The sequence below is a fragment of the Equus przewalskii genome, chromosome 13 (assembly GCF_037783145.1).
Source record: "Equus przewalskii isolate Varuska chromosome 13, EquPr2, whole genome shotgun sequence".
NCBI lineage: Eukaryota > Metazoa > Chordata > Mammalia > Perissodactyla > Equidae > Equus > Equus przewalskii.
In genome coordinates, this window is record NC_091843.1 from 37,043,171 (window position 1) to 37,064,841 (window position 21,671).

General features: G+C 41.5%; 2 protein-coding genes and 2 non-coding genes across 8 annotated transcripts in view; 3 read left to right on the forward strand and 1 right to left on the reverse strand.

Annotated features, from left to right (window-relative positions):
* CTNNA1 (catenin alpha 1) overlaps positions 1-1,006 on the reverse strand; it is a 313,987-nt gene extending 312,981 nt beyond the window's left edge. For 3 of the 5 annotated variants that reach the window (XM_008520797.2, XM_070570706.1, XM_070570710.1), the window contains exon 1: positions 855-995. The gene's annotated coding sequence lies outside the window, so the exon portion shown is untranslated. Of the gene's footprint in view, positions 1-854 lie in introns of all 5 variants that reach the window. The other 2 variants (XM_070570709.1, XM_070570717.1) reach the window with 2 other exon arrangements.
* HSPA9 (heat shock protein family A (Hsp70) member 9) lies at positions 952-18,005 on the forward strand. Its single transcript, XM_008520800.2, has 17 exons — positions 952-1,487; positions 2,861-2,919; positions 3,124-3,211; positions 4,320-4,501; positions 5,189-5,313; positions 5,869-5,942; positions 6,021-6,127; positions 6,844-7,006; positions 7,699-7,791; positions 11,015-11,224; positions 12,804-13,031; positions 13,913-14,017; positions 14,652-14,769; positions 15,191-15,285; positions 15,643-15,735; positions 15,913-16,053; positions 16,375-18,005. The coding sequence occupies exons 1-17, from the start codon at positions 1,407-1,409 to the stop codon at positions 16,450-16,452; spliced, it is 2,040 nt and encodes a 679-aa protein (XP_008519022.1). The 5' UTR covers positions 952-1,406; the 3' UTR covers positions 16,453-18,005.
* On the forward strand, positions 11,616-11,690 carry LOC139075447 (small nucleolar RNA SNORD63). The gene has a single exon (XR_011525809.1). It is a non-coding gene; the product is annotated as a small nucleolar RNA SNORD63 (small nucleolar RNA).
* Positions 13,528-13,588, forward strand: LOC139075448 (small nucleolar RNA SNORD63). Its single transcript, XR_011525810.1, has one exon. It is a non-coding gene; the product is annotated as a small nucleolar RNA SNORD63 (small nucleolar RNA).
* Positions 18,006-21,671: the final 3,666 nt, after the last annotated feature.

Sequence of the window (21,671 nt, forward strand, 5' to 3'; positions counted from 1 at the left end):
CAAAATGTGAGGACCATGGCCCAGGGCCTTTCTTCCCGAAGGAAGTAAGGACACCAAAAAAGTGGGGTATACAGAGTGGTTATATACCCCCAAAGAGGATGTTTCACATATGATTGAAATGTCCCTTTTACAACAGTCATGAGACTGCTCTGTTGGCACAGCGGCTGACAGACACAGCAGGTAGTAGGTTGCTGTCTCTGTGTACATGTCAGGGTGTCAGTTCTGTTGTCTCTGAGCTGGGTGGTCACAGGTGAGCACAGCAATCACTTCCTAGCCTAGGGAGAGATGCTTATCCTTAAGGAAATGCCAGTGTGGGGGGAAGTTGCACCTTTCTCTTAAGGGCATGTGTTCTTGCCATAGTACACGTTGAAAGCAGATATACAATGCGTGCTCAACGGCGACGTGAGGCCCTATTGGAAAAACAAAGGCCAAATTAAGTTTATACCAAATTGGCTCCCTCATATACTCCAATATATCCTATTGCTTAACATTTCTATTTGTCATCTTGATGGTTTGCACAATAATTAGCCTAATGCGACCCAACGTTCCCTGTGAACCAAAGGCTGCTTTACTGGCTGGAAACCTGCCGTCCCTGTGGTAAACACTTCACGAATTTGCCGAACGTCTGTATATCTAACTGTATCAAGTTACTACAATAGTAACAAGAAGCCAAAAAGCGAACAAACGACGTGGCAGGGCACCAAACGTCCTAAGCCTGAGGTCGATAAAAGAACAAAAGCCTAGGACAAGATGGCGTCCTCTCCCAAAACAAGAAGCTGCGAAAACGTCAACGCACAGGAAGCGTGCACGCGCCCGGACGCGTTCTGGGCTACGTTCGTTGGGACCAAACTCACGCGCGCTGGTGCATCCAATGAGTGCTGTGAGTTAGACTCCACCCCCGTTTTCCGCCACTCCCTGCGCATATGCGCTCCAGGCCCTCAGCAGGATGCCAGCTGCGCAGGCGCAACAGTCCCCTCCTCTCACGCAACTGACGCAAGGAGACTGTAATCGGTTCGCAATTTATCCCGTGTGACCTTGAGTCTTTCCTGCCTCTGAAGACCGGGGCTGTCCAAGATACTGCCTTTATACATCTTATAGTCCCCTCGCCTCTCGCTGAGCCCAGACCTACCGCAGCTGAAACGGGAGGAAGCTCGTTTTCCAACCATCATGCTACGAAGCGTATTAGCCGTACGCCCTGACTCCGGGATCGACGTTCAGGTAGTCTCTGGTCAGGCAGAGCAGGCGGCGCCTCAGCGGAAGAGCGGGCCTCTGGGCCCCAGCGACCAACCCCCGCCCCCCACCCCACGTGGTTGGAGGTTTCCAGAAGCGCTGGTCCAGCAGTGCCGCGCAGCTCCTGGTCGTCCGAGCGCCTTTTTGCTGCCTGGTACTTCAACCGTAGAGCCGCCATGATAAGCGTCAGTCGAGCCGCAGCAGCCCGTCTTGTCGGCGCCGCAGCCTCCCGGGGCCCCACGGCCGCCCGCCACAAGGTAAGGAACTGCCGAGCCTTCTCCCAGGGGCTTACGGCCTTGGGCCTCTGTGCGGCAGGCCGCGCCCTTCGGGCTCAGAATCCTCCGGGAGAGATTGGGAGGGAAGGAAGATAGCGAGTTTTCAGAACTCAGCGTTCCCGGTTCAAGGCCTAATTCAGGGTTCTGCGTCCATGTCTCAGGCGCTGCTGAGTCACACCCCTCGCAAACCTAGAGCCTTACTGCACGAAGTAGCGGATAGTAGTCCTGACGGTGTTTTCTGTGCTTATCAAACAGGTTTGGCCTTAGGATCGAGGGACGCAGTCTCTTGCGAGGGAACCGCTATTCTAGTTTTCATTTCCCCTACGAGTCGAAGGACGACTGTTCTTTGCCTCTGTAAAACACATAGTGTGTAAGGACCGCGTTGATGTGGTGAAATGAAGGAAGAAAAGCACCCAAATGACGAATTGAAAATAAAGCTCCGATATCCTTGCTTAGGAACATTTGTCCAGTTAGTTCCTCAGAATCTTTCATGTAAAATTGTCTTCCTGTGTTATTTCAGAAAAAGTAAGCAGATTCTAGGAAAAGGTCATGGCTCGGTTGTTCATTATCGTGTAGGACGAAAAACGTTCATCGTTGGAGAATAGGATTTGTGCCTCTTTTTGCACTCACGCGTGGTTAAAGGAAGGCTTGGGAGTAGCCTGAGGTTAGGTTGAAGAGAGGTCTTTGATCCTGGGTGGAGGCCACTCCTGACAAATTTGTCTCTTTCTAAACTGACTCTGCATGACTGTTAATCCTAGTCCCCTTAAATCAGTTACTTGGCAAGGTCGGGTGAAGTGTCTCTGAGTAATTTAGATCTACACCTGCAATACACACGTATATAGAGTTTAGGTATACACTGTTCCTAACAAGTTGAGGCGTATCTAACTAGTATTTTGTAATGCAGTGATTCTCAACCAAGGGCAGTTTTGCCTCCCCAGCGAATATTAGGACTATCAATTTGGGGAGCTGTGCTGTTGGCTTGTGGTGGTAGAGGTCCAGGATGCTGCTGAACATCCAACAGTGAGCAGAGCAGGCCCCCCACACAGAGATTTGGTTCAAAAAAAGTAGTGTCAAGGTTGAGAAGTCCTGTTGTAAAGTAACTCAAGATAATTTTACACTTACTTATCTTCATTTTACTTATGTGGGAGATTCATAACTTTATCGGATTTGGTTGTTTCAGTACCATAATGTTTATTAAATATGAAATACTTTCAGTACATTTTATATATGATAGCCACTCAATTAACAGACTTAAAGTCTTATTAAACTTTCATGTGTTCTTCAGAAGAATAATTGGAACAAGCCTAAGTTTTCATGTATAGTTGATGTCTGATATAAGTTTGTTTGTTTTTTAGGATGGCTGGAATGGCCTTAGTCATGAGGCTTTTAGAATTGTTTCAAGGCGGGACTATGCGTAAGTGTTCACTTTCTTTGAAATGTCTCTAAATTTGTGATTAATTGTTCTGTTCAGAAAGAGAGACACATTCATATTTATTTATAGATTATGTAATGTTACTATTCCCACAGTATCAAGTATTTTTTTAAGCTTTCCTGCAGCCATTTGGGAGACCACTATTAAGATAACAATAACTAAAGCAGTGTTTTAAATGTCTTACAGATCAGAAGCAATTAAGGGAGCAGTTGTTGGTATTGATTTGGGTACTACCAACTCCTGTGTGGCGGTTATGGAAGGTAAACAGGCAAAGGTGAGCATGATTGGAAGCTCTGGATCATGTAGTGATAGCTAATACCCCATCCAGAATTCTGTGTTCTTTGGCTTAGGTAGGGACGTATTAAGAGCTGCTTTTAAGTTCTTAAGACCCTTGTGAGGTCAACCTTTGTGCTTAATTGCCTGGTGCTGATGACTGAATGGATTTGACTTCCCAAGCCTTAGATGTGTCGTAGCATACAGGTAAGACTGCTAAGTTACCATTGGAACCCATTGGGATGACTTTCACTGTTGGTTGTTTCCGTGTTTAGAGTCCAGCTTTTTTGTAAGTGAGTTGAACCAAGGCTGGAGGTGCAGAAACCGTCTAGAAGCAAGTGGAGCTCCGCGTGATGCATGGGCTGTATCCTAAGTAAAGCACATTTTTAGGAGCTCCCTGCTATGGTAGAGGTGTCCTGGAAGCCTCCTTAACTGTGTTCATGAAACATTTATTCTCACTGGGTTCATCTCAAGATTTAGAGCCCCTGGGATTCTTGAATTGCTTCTTCACAGTTTTTTTGTGCCTGAAACTTGTAGCCATCACAAAAAAAATGTAGCTTTAATTCTCCATATGGAAGGAAAGATTACCTTGTCCTAACATTGAGTATGAAGGATCCAATTTAAATTTATTCCAGTTTTTTGTTTTGTTTTTAGTTATAAGTTATTTTGAAGTAAATGGCTAAAAATAATGTAAACATCTATTTCCAGTAGTAGGTACTTACTATATCTGCATTCATACAGCAGAAACGCATGCCCAGTGGCGGGCCCTCTGGCCAAGTGGTTAAGTTTGTGGGCTCTGCTTCTGCAGCCCAGGGTTTCACCAGTTTGGATCCTGGACATGGACTTAGCACCGCTCATCAAGCCATGCTGTGGTGGAGTCCAACGTAGCATAACCAGAAGGACCTGCGGCTAGAATATACAACTATGTACTAGGTGGCTTTGGGGAGAAGAAAAAACACCACCCAAAAGACAAAAAGAAACACATGCCCATTAGTACTGTTCTTGAGCATTTGTGTTGTGACTTGGCACCTGTTTTGTCTTAAATGATTGATACAAAGACACTGGTGATGACTAGAACCTCATTCTGTATCTTACTTTGGGAGTTTTAGGTGCTGGAGAACGCTGAAGGTGCCAGAACCACCCCTTCGGTTGTAGCCTTTACAGCAGATGGTGAACGACTTGTTGGCATGCCGGCCAAGCGACAGGCTGTCACCAACCCAAACAATACATTCTATGCCACTAAGCGTCTCATTGGCCGGCGATATGATGACCCTGAAGTACAGAAAGACATGTGAGTAAGAGCAAAAGTGTAGTTACTTGCAAAGGCCATACAAAAGAATCTTTTCAGCAGGATCCCTGGTTAGGTGTTTGGTATGTATTGACATGATGTGTGAAGATTTGGCTAGTCATTCCTGGACCATGTAAATTGGTGTTAAACCCATAAGGCCGATAGCGGCATGGGTTCCGTTATGTGCAGATCAGGTATATTTTCAGGGTCGATCCATGTTGTAATGTGTATCAGTATTTCATTCCCTTTTATGGCCAAATATTTTTCTATTGTATGGATGTGTATTACATTTTGTTTATCTGTTTGTCAGTTAATGGGCATTTGGATTGTTTTCTCTTTGGGGCTATTATGATTAATGCTGCCGTAAACATTTGTGTACAGTTTTTGTGTGCACATCTGTTTTCATTTCTCTTGGACCTAGTAGTGTGATTGCTGGGTGTTACAGTAACCGTGTAATTGCTTTCCCAATAAGCAGCATCATTCTTTTGTTGGGGGGAAAAAAGAATGTTCAGGTTCCATCACGATGTTTTTACATGTTAATGATTGCTTTCTAAAGGTTTTCTTGAATCCTGAAGTTCTCATTTGTTGGCTCTGGATCTCGGGGTAGGGGTTGGACTTTATGGTGTATGGGAACTTTGTCATGGTAGGTTGCACTGGCATGTTTTCTCAAACATAAATTTTGTCTTTCAGTAAGAATGTTCCCTTTAAAATTGTGCGTGCCTCTAATGGTGATGCCTGGGTTGAAGCTCATGGAAAACTCTATTCTCCAAGTCAGATTGGAGCATTTGTGTTGATGAAGATGAAAGAGACTGCAGGTGAGTTCACATCAGGGGAAGTTGGGAGAACTGGCTGATTCCTCTGAAATCACTAGCTGCCATGCCCATATCCTTGTAGGAGTCTGGTAGGTTTTCTATAGAAAACCGAGGAATGGCAACACATTGTTAATTTCACACTTTCCCTGCAGATTGTGAATTTGTCTTCTACGTTTTCCTAATGGTGCCTTGCTTGTGGTCATCCCTCCCCCCAGGAAGGGAGAAGTATTCTGTGTTGAAAGCCAAAAGACTACACATTAAGCTTTCGTCTCTGTTAGATAAAACTTAGAACTTCCCATTTGAAAAAACTAGTAGCTGTTTCAAGTCTAAAAAGTAGGTTATTATAGCTGGTGAACCTTCACTAAAGTGTTAAGGTGATATCTTGGGTTTTCAATGTGTGTCTTTAATTGGAGTGTTTTCCTACAAGGTCTCTACGTATTGTCACATGCTAAAAAACTGGTGGGTGCTGTCTGTGACTTCAAGGCTATATTAGTAATCTATTACGTATTTATCTGACAGAATCTCATGATTGAATTTCATTCTTTGATTCTTTTCCAGAAAATTACTTGGGGCATACAGCAAAAAATGCTGTGATCACAGTCCCGGCTTATTTCAATGACTCTCAGAGACAGGTGTGTTCAGTTAGCTTTCTTATTCAGGAAATTAATTGTACTTGGGACACAGGAGTAGAAAATGCTTTTTTTCTTTAGGCCACTAAGGATGCTGGTCAGATATCTGGACTAAATGTACTTCGAGTAATTAATGAACCCACAGCTGCTGCACTGGCTTATGGTCTAGACAAATCAGAAGACAAAATGTAAGTTTGTGCAGTAAGTTCTACCTGGATTTGTGAGACTAAGTTTATGGAACTATGAGACTTATCCTAAATTATCATCTTAATTTCTTAGTGATCGAGCCTTGTACTCCAACTGAAAATGTGATGCCTTAACCTTCAAGGCTGTATGATCTGTGTTTTTCATTCATTTGAAGACCATTCCTTTATTTATTTGTTTGTTTTTAAGTACTGGGCTATGGTCTTTTTTTCCTGCTTGGTATGCATGTTGGCAAGTATTCATCCAAAAGAGTGGTTGAATACTGTCAATTTTGCTTTCAAAAATTGAATTTATTTCATTTCAGCTGTGTGTCTTACATGTAGCTATTGGGACCACATGTTAACACACATCACTTAGGCAGTTATCAGATTTCATAATTTGGGGCTGGCCTGGTGGCGTAGTGGTTAAGTTTGTGTGCTCTGCTTCGGTGGCCTGGGGTTCCTAGGTTTCAATCCTGGGTGCAGACCTATACACCGCTAATCAAGCCTTGATGCAGCAGAGTTCCACGTACAAAATAGAGGAAGGTTGGCACAAATGTTAGCTCAGGGACAATCTTCCTCAAGCAAAAAAAGAAGAGAGAAAGAAATCCATAATTATTACACCTTGGGGGACATAGCCAAGTTTATGTTTGTTTGGTTATTGAAATTTATACCCTTGTGATAGTTTTTGTTCCTTAAGGGCTTCTTTTTTTTTTCCCTAGCATTGCTGTATATGATTTAGGTGGTGGAACTTTTGATATTTCGATCCTGGAAATCCAGAAAGGAGTGTTTGAGGTGAAATCCACCAATGGAGACACTTTCTTAGGTGGTGAAGACTTCGACCAGGCCTTGTTACGACACATTGTGAAGGAATTCAAAAGGGAGGTTAGTTACCAGTGTGGTTAATGTGTAGACATTGGGATATTGAGAGTTTCTTGTTCAGATTGCTATTTGCATTGTATATAATAGTTTGCCCCTAATAGAACATAGAATAGACCACTGAAATGATTGCATTTCAGTTGCATGGGTGGACTTTACTGTTTTGGTTCCTGTAGCTTCAGATTGGGAACAAACAGATTAAAAGGATACAGCACTCAGTGTACAATATTGGAAAAGGAATCTTGGGGACTCCTTTTTTGAGCTAGAATTCTACAGCTGGCAAGAACCGAGATCAGTTCAGCCCTCTGACTCCAGGCACAGATAGCCCTTTTTTTGGTGAGGAAGATTGGCCCTGCGCTGACATCTGTTGTCAGTTTTCTTTTACTTTTTTGTATGTGGGATGCCGCCACAGCATGGCTTGATGAGTGGTGTGTAGGTCCACACCAGGGATCTGAACCCATGAACCGTGGGCCACTGAAGTGGAGTGCGTGACCTTAACCACTACACCACTGGGCTGGCCCCCTAGATAGCTTTTTCAGAATAGGTTTTCTGTTCTCTACAAGTTTTTAAGGGTAATAAGTAATTTCTGCTTGTTTATAAAGGTATGGCTCTATTTTGTGTTGTTACAGCTTACCACTGCAATTTAAGTAATATTCATTACCTCACTAATACTAGTGTTGTGTGTCTTCTCTTTGTAGACGGGGGTTGATTTGACCAAAGACAACATGGCGCTTCAGAGAGTTCGAGAAGCTGCTGAAAAGGCCAAGTGTGAACTGTCCTCATCTGTGCAGGTGAGATGTGAACAAATTCCAGCAGTCTTGATGCATCTTTTCAGCCTGAGTTTATTTAAATAGCATGTTCTCATTGGCCTAATGTCAGTCTAATCTTTTTACAGTTTTCTGGTTGGTGGTAAATGGCTTTCCATGAGCAAAGCAGCAGTATGTTTATGGATGAGCTGAAATTTGTTAACTACCAAAATCAGAGGTTGTATATACTGGAGCCAAATAATAATTAAGACTTGAATGACACTGAATATGCTTATTTGCTTTAAATTAAAGATACTGATTTTAAAATTTAGACTAATAGTATGCAAAATTAGAATTACTAGCCTGGAAATACTAGGAGACTCTCAGAACTGCTACTGTCTTAAGACATCTCTTTGTGTGAGTCTCTAGTTGTCTCTCATTTAATTATTTGAATCACCAATCTAGAAAATGAGCTGTGAAACGTGGCTGAAGGCTGGTGTATGTACACATGTGCAAGTTTTCCTCTGGGTATCAGATTTGCTGAGCATCTGCAGAAGGTGTCAGTCTGTGTTGCTCTAGTTCTGAGAGGTGAGAGCTTTACTTTGTCTTAGCCACTTAGAACAGGATAATAGGAAGCATGTTAGATTTGGATCAGAAACCCAACAAGAGGGAAAGCAAGAGATCTGTTTCCGGGTTCTCAGGTGGCAGCAGGAAAGCAGACCCTGTGACTACTTTAGTTGTTAGTTTGATCACTCCCACTAAGAAGAGATACTTATAGCAGTTGACATTGTGTTGGTAAAGTGATTGGCCTCCAGTCAAACCCGGGTTTTTTTTAAGTAGCCGTGAGGAGTGACAAAGTTGTACAGTCATCCATGATGTTGATGGTGTTGCCTTGTCCCTGCTATCAGAGTGGCAGAACTTTGCAATATGATGGTTAGGGCTGGGTTGAAATATGTGGCACTGCTAGAGGATAGCTTAGAATTCTTTCCAGGGGCTTGACACTGTTTGGAGGCGGGGTGTTGGTTTTAGTGAGGCTGTATCCTACTGATTGTTTCCAGCATTTTGTTATTTATAGCAAGGTATATGGAGCATTCTTGTGCTTATAATGTTTGTGCATGTGTGATTGTAAATCTGTAGGATAAATTTCTAGAAGCATTTTTTTTACCCTTATGGAGTTTAAAGTGTGGTTTGAGGAGACAGACTTTAATTAAAACATTATATTAATGTCAAATCAGAAGTAATGTAACATAGAGGTTAAGAGGGCTCTGTAGGCACACTGCTGGGGTTTAAGTCCTTATTTCATCACTTATTAGCTGTGTGACCTGGATGAATTAACAATTCTGTTTGTTTTCTTATCTATAAAATGAGAATAATAGTGCTGCTTTCCCCCTTAGAGTTATGAAGATTACTAAATTAATACATATAACATGCTTAGGACAATGTGTAGTAAATAGTAAGTACTCTAAATATAAGCTGCTTTTAATGTGGTAAAAAGGCAAAGTTAGATTTACACTTAATAACAAAGGAGCCTGACAGAGGTTGGACATAATAAGGAGAGCTTCTGAAAGATGAGTTGATCAGGAAAAGAGAGAGTCAAGTAAGTATGAGGCTCTGGGGTGAAGACCTGAGCAAGAGCCAGTGTGACTGAAGTGCACACAGGCAGGGGGGCATGGAAGATGAGGCTACAGGCTTTATAGATTTGGGATTTGGTGTCTATGCTGAGATAAGTGAGTACAGACCCCGCAAAACTTTTAAGCTGGGGGCAGTAACACGGTCAGATTTGGTTTTGGGAAAAGTCTGAGGTGGAGTAGGGTATTGTTCCTGGGAGTCCTGTGGCAGAGGGCATCCTGAGTGGATGGAAAATGTCGGGATGCTGTTGCAGCACACCAGGTGGTGAGAGAGAATGTGGTTAGATTTGAGAGAGGGACAAAACTTTATGATGAACTGGCTTTAGGGTGTTGAGAGTCCCAGGTTTTTCAGATTGTCGTTAACTTACAGTGTATAAAACTGCACTGATATGGTAGTAGCCACATGTGAGTATTTAAAATTAAATGAAATTAAAAATTCGATTCCTCGATTGCACTAGCCATAAAGTTTCGGGTGCTCAGCCGTATGTGGCTAGTGGCTGCTGAATTGAACAGCACAGATAGAGAGCATTTCTGTTGCCACACAAAGTTCTATTGGATGGTATTCGTTTTGATAATTAAATTCTATTTTCTGGTTTCATTTATTAATATTTTGCAAAGAAAGAACAAAATTGTCAGTGGAGTTCTTTAGAGCTATATGCAGTGTCACTGTTTCTACAGAAGGTGTGTCAGCTCTCACTATTAAGCATTTAAATGTCCAGGGTACTTTATCTGAAGAAAGGTGGTTAAGGACTTGCTCCCCTCAGTCTTATTCCCTGTTGGCCTTGCTTTGATGTGAAGTTTGAGGGGAGACTTAAGGTACTTCTGTTCCTGAGAGTTCACCCTTGGGACACCTGTTTCAGCATGTTCGGTGATGTTTTGTTAGTCTTAATATTCTCAATTCATGCCTTATTAGGATTTGGGGTTTATTAAATACTGGATGTTACATGGTGTGACTGTAGAAGTGTTAGCTGCTCTCCGTGGGTGTGATGGCAGTAAAGTCAGTCCTTGTAGTTTTCTTTAGGATTTCTGTGGTAGCTTTCTTACTATCTGCCTGAAACTTATAAAGCTCTTACTTGATGGCTGGTTATTTGGTTCAGAGCATATCTTTGACATTTCTCTTCATGTGCATGGAATACTTTAAAACTTCTAAAAGAAAACAGTAGTGTGATTTTTAATGTATGTTTAGTGGCAAGACAGTTCATCTCCTGAACGGGGATTTTTCCTGCTTCTCTGTTCTTCATTGTGTTTTTTGTTTTTTTGGTTGTTTTTAAGATTGGCACCTGAGCTAACAATTGTTGCCAATCATCTTCTTTTTTTTTTTTCCCTGCTTTTTCTCTCCAAATCCCCCCAGTACATAGTTGGATATTTTTGTTGTGGGTCCTTCTAGTTGTGGCATGTGGGACGCCGTCTCAGCGTGGCCTCATCAAGTGGTGCCATGTCTGCCCCCAGGATCCGATTGTATAAAGTTTACCCTCTGGGAAGAAAAGAGGTTGAATCTTAAATAGTCACTGTCTTGTTGGCTGTCCATTTAAAGTAGGTTTGATCCTCGTGGTTTTCAAAGTGTTCCTGACCGAAGGTATGGTCTTATTTTAAGTAATAAAGAGACTTCACCACTACTGGTCTCCCCGCTTCCTTTGTAGACGGACATCAACTTGCCATATCTTACTATGGATGCTTCTGGACCCAAGCATTTGAATATGAAGCTGACCCGGGCTCAGTTTGAGGGGATTGTTACTGATCTAATAAGGAGAACCATCGCCCCGTGCCAAAAAGCCATGCAAGATGCGGAAGTCAGCAAGAGTGACATAGGAGAAGTGATTCTTGTTGGTGGTATGACTAGGATGCCTAAGGTATGGACCCATGGAATTCCTGGCATGGGGAGGAGAGAGGGCCAACAGATAATGTTCTCTTGGAACAAACGGCTTATGTTGTTCAGGGACACGAATATGTGGCCTTTTTGCCCTGGTGACCTGAAAGGGGGATGAATTTGTGCCCTCACCAGAGAGTTCTTTTCTTAAAAGAGTATAAGAAAAAGGATTAGAAAGGACAGACTGTCTTTGGGGTGGTAGCAGGGGAGGATCCTGAACTTCAGTCCTGCAGAATTTTTAGGAATGAAACAAAGTTTGAGGTTAGAGATTGCTTAAAACCTTCATACTAAGTCGTCTGTAGGGGCAATTTTGGACATGTGTCATTGCAGCATAGTATTTGGGCTTTGTAATTGCATCTCTTCAGCAAAGATTTGTGCGATGATGCATTTTACTCATCAACACATCATTCTGAAAGGACAGGTGTGTGGAAAACTAATGACTGAGCACAGAACCTGTTGAAGGTGCAATTCTTGCTTTATAATTTGAATGGAATTATCCTGGGCCATGGTAATTTCTTAATTTTTACTTTGGAGTAAATGGGCTTAGGAAAACATGCACACAATAAACCTGGAGGAAAAAAGAGAGGCTTTGAACCAGGTGGATATTTTTATTTAACAAATTATCTCATGCTATTCAAATAGAACTGTTTCTTAGCATTAGTAAAATAAGCAGTGGGGAGAAACATGCCCCACATCAGCACCAGTGTTGAATTAACACTGCTGCTTTTAAGTTGGTTTTTACTTGATATGTGGACGAGAACTTGAAATATAAAATTTCTATGTCCCTTTGCCTTGTACCTTCTATTTCTTTTTTTTTTTTTTTGAAGACTTTATTTTTTTTGTTTTTCCTCCTTCTCCCCAAAGCCCCCCAGTACTTAGTTATGAGTCCTTCTAGTTGTGGCGTGTGGGACCCTGCCTCAGCATGGCTTGGCAAGTGGAGCTGTGTCCGCGCCCAGGATCTGAACCGGTGAAACCCTGGGCTGCGGAAGCGGAGCGCATGAACTTAACCACGGGTTCAGCCCCCTTTTTTTGTTTGTTTTTTGAGAAAGATTAGTCTGAGCTAACGTCTGCCGCCAATCCTCCTCTTTTTGCTGAGGAAGCCTGGCCCTGAGCTGACATCCCTGCCCGTCTGCCTCTACTCTATATGTGAGACACCTGCCACAGCATGGCTGACAAGCAGTGCGTGTGTCCACACCTGGGATCCAAACTGGTGAACCTTGGGCCGCCAAGGCAGAATGTGCGAACTTAACGGCTACGCCACTGGGCCAGCCCCGTACCTTCTATTTCTAAGTTAATGTATGGGAAACCAGAAAACAAAACTTAGGCCAATTCTTCCCAAATTTAAAAGGGTTGTAAATGAGATAGTCATATGAGTGAAGTATGTGTGTTACCTGCATGATTAGCTCATTAACAAGAATTCAGTTACAAAATAGTAATTTGAGTAAACCTTCTTGCATGTGAGGCAACCTATCCTGCGATCTGGTGGGGTCTTGGGACACACATCTGCTCTTCCTCGACCTTCTCAGGCAGTTGTTCTGAGGTTCTTTTTTCTTCATGTTCAGGTTCAGCAGACCGTGCAGGATCTCTTTGGCCGAGCCCCAAGTAAAGCTGTCAATCCTGATGAGGCTGTGGCCATTGGCGCCGCCATTCAGGGGGGTGTCTTGGCTGGTGATGTTACAGATGTGCTACTCCTGGATGTCACTCCACTGTCTCTGGGTATTGAGACTCTAGGAGGTGTCTTTACCAAACTAATTAATAGGAACACCACTATTCCAACCAAGAAGAGCCAGGTAAGAGCCACCCTTCCCTACCTCATAGAGATAATAGGTTCTGTGAGGTATGTGGTTGTAGCTACTTTTGTGAGCTTTTCCTAGAAAACTTCTCTTTTTGTTTTGCAGTCCATACTAGTTGAATGCGGGTGGTAAGAATCTTGTCTTTTGTTCTCTTCTTTTTTTATTCCTGGGAAAGTTCTTTACCTGTCAGCCAGTGGTGATGATTTTAGGAATGGCATTTTTCCTTTAGTCTCTCCTTCACAGGATTAAAATAACTTGCCAAAAGGAGCCTCACTATTTGGGACTGAATTCCCTGTACTCTTCTGTTCTCAAAGGCAGTAAAAAGAATGGGTTGGCCAAGGCTAGGGGAGTGTGCTTGTCTTCCAGGTGAATGATGGGGGTCTTCAGATACCAAGCAGGGCTGTCTGGACAATTGCTTGGTCTTGGATTAAGAATTATTTCCTGACTTTCCCAATTTTGATATTTTTCTGAAAACCTATGACTTGCTGTATTTGTGCAGTGCCAACACATCATTCTGAAGAAGAGTGTGCAGTGACTTCCTGTGACTGAGCACAAAATATATGTCCTGTCTCTGACCCATTTCCCCAGATGAGCATGTTTCAACACCTCACTTTTTAGCTCCTTCTCTTGGGGCCCTCTGTGCTAATGCTACATCTTTGTACAATGCATTTGCTCAGCTGAAACAGTAGCTGTTGTATGCTTTTTTGCTGTGCTAAGCTTCCTCCTGTTCCCTGCAAAAATATGTGTCTTTGTTCTGAACGTAGTGTACATTAGGACTCTTACAGTGTTGGGATGTGAATTTCTTCCTTTGGCTTGCACTTTGTATAAGGGGAGTAGTTTCATCAGACTCCCAACCCAGCAAGTTTCCTTCTCCCTAGGTGTTTTCTACAGCCGCTGATGGACAGACTCAAGTGGAGATTAAAGTGTGTCAAGGTGAGAGAGAGATGGCTGGAGACAACAAACTTCTTGGACAGTTTACTTTGGTAGGTATTGGGAATCCTGAATATTATGCTCCTCATTCTATTTACTGTAAAGTTAGATTATGTTCTAACCCGTAATAATAATACTATAAACTGGTGACAGACACAGACATAGTCTGTTATTTTAACATCATATGCAGACAAATTCTGCAACTGGATACCCATGGCTTCAGTTTTTACCTAGAAGCCTTGCTTGTTCCTTGTGCCTTAGGAACTTCATCAAAAAGTTTATAAATATAAGAGTCAGGGAAATGTTCATAAGCAATATTAATTAGGAGAAATTCTTGATTAGTACTGTAAAAGACATTTGATGTTCTGGCTTTTAGTTAGCGTTGCTTATTGGTTCTTGATGAGGTGAGCACTAATGGAGAGGTTTGTTCTTACTCTGTGCCCAGGTACATACAGCGATTAATGGTTTTTTGCTATAGCCAGTCTTCATTGGTATAAGCCCTCTTTATTTTATGCAGCAATGAAACTACTCCCCTCACTTATAAACGTTGTGGTTTTGTACATTTAAGTATCACTTGTTTCTCCTAGGAACCAAGTGACTTGTTTTCCAGAAGATGGTATAGGTTTTGAAATAGAGCACTGGACCCCTTTGCGAGAGGAGCTTACTCTGGATATTTATTTATTTTAGATTGGAATTCCCCCAGCCCCTCGTGGAGTCCCTCAAATTGAAGTTACATTTGACATTGATGCCAATGGGATCGTACATGTTTCTGCCAAAGATAAGGGTACAGGACGTGAGCAGCAGAGTAAGTGCTCTTATTTATCAGACTGTAAGAGTCAGATGAGGGACCTTGGAGTTCCTCTATGTTAGGAGCTAGAACCTCTAAGTTGTGCATATCTTTCCCCCCAGCCTCAGGAGGATGATGAGTCCTTCCTTGCCCCTTTTTTCCTCACTTATCAAATTCACAAACAGGTGTGTTTATCTCCATAACAGGCAAGCACTGAGCCTCCGGATTGCTGAAGTTTTGGTAGGCAGGCAGGACAGTTGGTCTTTGTATATTTCAGACCCATGGTTTCCTTCTTATAAGACAACAGGGTATTTGTTTTTTTCATAATTCACATCAAGATTAGCTACTCTGTGCAGGAGTTTTCTTTTTCTTAATAGAATATATGAAGAGGCATGTAGTTTTATCTGGGAAGTAACAAGGTGCTTTCTTTTCATTATAGTTGTGATCCAGTCTTCTGGTGGGTTAAGCAAAGATGATATTGAAAATATGGTTAAAAATGCAGAGAAGTATGCTGAGGAAGACCGCCGAAAGAAGGTGATTACTTTCTGCCTTTTCAGCTGGGAGGCGAAAGTAGTTGGGACATGTGTCATTCATCTTATATCTTCTGTTACGCTCAATATATCCCTTCTCCGCCTTTGCTTGTAACTTGTGTGTGGAATGCCTTTCTTATTTATTCTGTCTTCCCATGTCAAAATTCTTATCTTATATAATCCAGCTGAAATCTCTTACAAACATCCCAGGCTATGCGAGATCACAGTGATTGCTGTCTCTTGATATTTTTATTCTGTAACTGTATGCAGCAGTTACCATGTTGTTTTGCTCAGTGCAGACGTTCAGTCACCTGGTTGACTGGGAAATCTTCATTGGTACTACATTTCTAATTTCTCTTAGGAACGAGTCGAAGCAGTTAATATGGCTGAAGGAATCATTCACGACACAGAAACCAAGATGGAAGAATTCAAGGACCAATTGCCTGCTGATGAGGTGAGCCCACTTTTAAAATAGCTCAAGAAGTTTAGAGGCGTTGTTACCAATGTCATTTAAGTTTGTTTTTCTGTGTGGGAATTTAGTTTTTAAGAAATGCTTCTGAATATTACTGCTACCTGTAATAGGTTAAGAAACCCAGAAAAACTGAGGGTTTGGTTTGGTTTGGTTTTTAAGTGCAACAAGCTGAAAGAAGAGATTTCCAAGATGAGAGAGCTCCTGGCTCGAAAAGATAGCGAAACCGGAGAAAACATAAGGCAGGCAGCATCTTCCCTTCAGCAGGCATCATTGAAGCTCTTCGAAATGGCGTACAAAAAGGTACACAAGGGCTGATGGGTGTTTTGCTCCTAACTTGATCCCCATGTAACTTCTCTTGATTACTGTCACTGATTGCTCTCTTCATAGCCATTTTATAGAACTGGGAGTATTGGAATTGAAAATACCTTTTCTGCCTTCTCAACTCTAATTTGGGAGGGAGCGTAAGGTCAAATGGAAGGAATCACACAAACCACCAATAGTAGACAAGCAGGGAGGGAGGTTGGAACAGACAGGATATGCTCCCTTTGTTATTTAGTTCTTCAGAAAGCAAACTGTCAGCCTTAACATTAAATGAATGGCTCTCAAATGTTTTTTTAACAGATGGCATCTGAGCGAGAAGGCTCTGGAAGTTCCAGCACTGGGGAACAAAAGGAAGATCAGAAGGAGGAGAAACAGTAATAGCAGTAAACTTGGAAGCTGAAAGGACAACATACTATGACGCTTGGGAGTGAAGGGACTTCCTGAGCAGAAAGGGGCAAACTTCATCTTTTACTGTGTTTTTGCAGTATTCTATATATTAATTCCTTAATGTGTACATTTAGTGACAGTTAGCTAATGATCATTTAGTGATTGATAATTCCAGCAGTACAAAGTTCACATGTTCTGTTCCTAGCCTGTCGTTTTTCAGCTGCATGTAAAAGGGACGGGAGATGACTTATTGATTATTATAAAGACTTAATGTTGTTTTGTGCTGAAGTAGCCATATTTTCAAGAGGTAAAACCGTCTCACACACAACAATGAAGGTAGTCAGCCCATAGACGTGAAAGGAGACCATATGAGGATGAGATCCTTCTAGTTAGCTGAGTACTGCTGTACCGGCCTGTGTGTACTTGGGATTCTTCAACTGAGGCCTTGCAAGGCAAGCCAGCTGTGCCATTTTGGGAGGTAGGGCAGGGGAAGCTAGATGGATGAAAAATAAAGTTAGCTATTTATGCTAGGTACAGCTTTTAAAACAAGGTAATAAGGCTCCAATTTCCTAAGGCATACTTTTCTAGCTACCTTGTGGCCTGTGTCTGGCACTTGTATCCTTGAGATTGTTCTTTTTGATCCATTCTGGATTTTTTTTAAAAAATAAATATGAAAATCATCTTGATCTCTTGTTCGTGAGGGGTGAGGCCCTGAGATTTAGCTTCAGGAATATGACATAAATCATACTTCAAAATTCCTTGATCTAGTGTCACTCAGGTGAAATACAGGATTTTCTAACGCTGGCTGAAAATACAAATTGAAGATTTGGAAGGGGCGGTATAATGAAATAATGAGTGTTATCACCAAGGACAAGTCTGGTCAGGAGTTTTTTTTCCCTCCTTCTCTTAAAGCCCCATTTTGGTTTGGAATGTTGAAAGTTCTAGATCTCTATCTAGCATGAAAAGCAGGTCTAGTATTTTCAGGCTGCTTTCAGTTCTAAGGAGCAAAAATCCAATCAGAATTGGCTTACAGTAAAGAAACATGTCTAGTAATAAGTCCTAAGATATGATTTCAGTGGCTCAGTAATACCAGGAACCCCAATTCTTTCTATATTTCTGCTCTTTCATCCTCAGTGTGTTTTCCCAAATTCTCTAATCTAATTATCACATGCTGACAGTTTCAGAACCAGAAAGGTGACTGCATCTTTCTTGTATCTCATTGAAGTGTTAAGAATTATTTCCCAAGACTTCTAACAGACTTCCCCTCGTGTTGATTGAGTACTGTCACATGCCATGCCTTAAGGAGTCTGTTAAGAGCATGGGCTTAGACCCCATTGGATATAATGCCTCCTTTTGTAATATTTTGCAATGTTATTTAGAAATGGAATTTATATTTACTTAAGAAATCAATACAGTGTTCTAATGTGAAGGAGATTATGTGATAATTACATTCCTGGGATATTGTGTTCATTAACACTCATTTAAAAGCTGCCTGGGATTCATATAAGAAATAAATTCTAGGCTCAAGTTTTCAGCCACATGAACACTTGGTGGGAACCTTGTGGAATGTGCAATAATTCTTTATTAAGGATTGTTTTGTGGTGTGTTGGGGGAAGATATTTAGCATCTCTGGCTGGCCCTTGCCCACTCAATGCCTCTAGTGTCTCCCAATTATTGTGATAACTAAACCCCTCAAGGATTTCCAAACTACTCCAGTTAAGAATTACTGGCTTATATTATTCAAGATTCATTCTTGGGATTGGGGAGGCACCCACAGCTGCTGTCTCAAGCTGTCCCATTTGTAGTGAACACATTGCAGTATTTCAGTTACCTACTAATAAAACAGGTATTAGTGCTAACAGCCTTGAAAAGGAAAAAGGAATTTTTTTTTATTCTTCAGATAGTTTCTTTTTTTGTGGTGACAAGTGCTTGATAGGTTCTTCTTGATAGGAACTTCTGATTTCCCTTAAGTGGTTTTTCCAGTTTCTTCAAAAAAACCTGGAGTCAGCAAATCTTAGCAAGCTTCAAAGTACATCCAGAATTACCATCTCCACTCCTACTGCTTATTTAGTGTAAGTTACTAGTGGGATTATTCCAAGTAGTCTTCCCCCACTTAAAATTACACCCTTGCTACTTTAGTGTTTTCCCACAACAGTCAGCAAATCACTTGCCTGCTCAAAGCTTTTCCCTAGGCTTAAACAGGCTTCACATGATCTGATGCCTCACTACCTCTTTCTCTTTGACCTCCAACTACAATTTTACCTTGTAGTCTTTGCCCTTGCTGGAACAGTATTCCCTTAGATTTCCACTTGGCTCAGTCCTCACTTTTTTCCATAAAGTTTTGAAGTGTTATAATAATACCAGCTGTCTCCTCACGCTCCTGTCATTTCCTGTCCTCCTTACTTTACTCTTTTCTCTCCATAGCAATTACCACCACCTAATTTGTCCTTCCTCTACTGCTATGGTCTGAATTTTTATGCCCGTTGAAATCCTAACCCCTAAGGTGATGGTTTTAGGGGTTGGTGATAGGCCATGAGGGTGAGGCCCTCATGAATGGGAGCAGTGCCCTTATAAAAGAGGCTCCAGAGTTTCCTCATCCCCTTCTGGACCCAATGAGAAGTCTGCAACCTAGGAGAGGGCCCTCACCTGGCCATGCTGGCACCCTAATCTAAGAATTCCAGCCTCCAGAACTGTGAGAAATAAATTTCGGTTTATAAGCTACCCAGGGTTATTTTAAAGATTTTATTTTTCCTTTTTCTCCCCAAAGCTCCCCAGTACATAGTTGTGTATTTTTAGTTGTGGGTCCTAGTTGTGGCATGGGGGACACCACCTCAGCATGGCCTGACGAGCAGTGCCCTCTCTGCGCACAGGATCCAAACAGCAAAACCCTAGGCCGCCAAAACAGAGCCCGAGAACTTAACCACTCGGCCAAGGGGCCGGCCCCCAAAAGGATTATTCTACAAAATATAGTAATATCATGGTCACATATTTTAAACAACTCCTTAATAGCAAACACTTGCATGTTCAAATTTTCCCAATTGTTTAATACCTTTTTCAACTGTTAGAGTCAGGAACCAAATAAGGGCCACATCCCATATTGGTTGATATGTCCCTTAAGTCTCGTTGAAACTATAGGTTTCCCTGCCTCTTTCTCCCCTGCTTTGCAATTTACTTGTCAAAGAAACTGGGGCACTGGTTCTGTAATACCTGTATTCTACATTTTACTGATTGCATTCCTGTGCTATCACTTAACATGTTCTTCTGTCCCTGCTTGATGTAATTCACATTCAGTTTTTTGACAAGACTAGATGGCGGTGTACTTCACCAGAGGGTACATAATTCTGGTTAGCTCTTTTGTAATGTTAACAGCCACTGATGATCATTACCTGGATCTCTAATTTCGTTCAAGGTGTACTATTCTATCTTCAATTTTTAGTTGGAATACCTCTATAGTGAGAAACTTCCCCTCATAACAAGTACCTAGTTACCATGAGGCATAGTTCATATAAGAAAGGCTTCTTTATGAAGTCGTTTATTAGAATGAGTTGGTTCTGTAGTATTACTCAAAGGTGAAATTAATGAGGTTTCTTGGGTGTCATTGTGACCTCGTGGATTTTAACTTAGGGGTTTTGATTTATTGCAGTTGTTATTGATGCTCAAATTTTCTAACTTTGGTCTGTGGGAGCCTCTTCCTATTGGCTTTTAAGTTCTTTTGACAAGACCTCAGTAGTCAAGGATGGTCTCTTCAATAAATGGTGTTGGGAAAACTGGACCAATATCTTACACCATAAGCAAAAATTAACTCAAAATGGATTTAAAGACTTGAACATAGACCTGAAACCATAAAAATCCCAGAAGAAAACATAGGCAGTAAGCTCCTTGACGTTGGTCTTGGTGACATTTTTTTGGATTTGACACCAAAAGCAAAGGCAATAAAAGTAAAAATATACAAGAGGGACTACATCAAACTAAAAAGCTGCTGTACAGCAAAGGAAACCACAACAAAATGAAAAGGCAACCTACCAAATGGGAGAAAATATTTGCAAATCATATCAGTGGTAAGGGGTTCATATCCAAAATATATAAAGAACTCATACAACTCAATAGCAAAAAAGCAAACAATCCAATCAAAAAATGGGCAGAGGATCTGGATAGACATTTTTCCAAAGAAGACACAAATGGCCAACAATGAAAAGGTGCTCAATATCACTAATCATCAAAGAAATGCAAATCAAAACCATGATGGGGTATCACCTCAGACTTGTTAGAATGGCTGTTGTCAAAAAGATAAGTGGTGGTAAGGATGTGGAGAAAAGGGAACCCTTGTGCACTGTTGGTGGGAATGTAAATTGGTGCAGCCACTAGGGAGGTTCCCCTAAAAGTTAAAAGCAGAACTACCATACAATCCAACAATTCCACTTCTGGGTATTTATCAGAAGGAAGGAAAACACTAATGGGGTGAAAAGATATATTCACCCCTATGTTCACTGCACCATTATTTACAATAGCCAAGATTTAGAAACAACTTAAGTGTCCATTGATGGATGAATGGATAAAGATGTGGGGTGTATACATACAACAGAATAATAATTAGCCCTAAAAAAAATGAAATCTTGCCATTTGTGATAACATTAGGTGGACCTTGAGGGCATTATGCTAAGAGAAATAGAGAAAGACAAATACCGCATGAGCTCACTTATATGTGGAATCTGGGGCGGGGGGGGGGGGGCCAGATCGTAGATGCAGAGAACAGGCTGGTGGTTGCCAGAGGCAGGAGTGAGCAAAATAGGTGAAGGGGGTCAAAAGGTACAAATTTCCACTTATAAATAAGTCTTGGGGATGTAATGTACAGCATGGTGATTATAGTTACTAATACTGTGGCAAATTTGAAAGTTACTAAGAAAATAAATCTTAAACTTTCTCATCACAAGAAAAACAATTTTGTAACTATGAATGGTGACAGACAGATGTTGACATTGTGATCATTTCACAATATATACAAATAACGAATCATTATGTTGTACATCTGAAACTAATATAATGTAATATATCAATTAGACCTAAAAAAAGTCTATCAGGATGTTAAAAGTACTTATACAAAAACAAAAAACCCAGTAGTCTGTTAATTTCCTTTCTTATTGCTATAGCAAGTTGTTCCAGGTTCATCTTGTTCACTTCTGAACAGTCCTATAAACAGCTGCTGTAGGGGC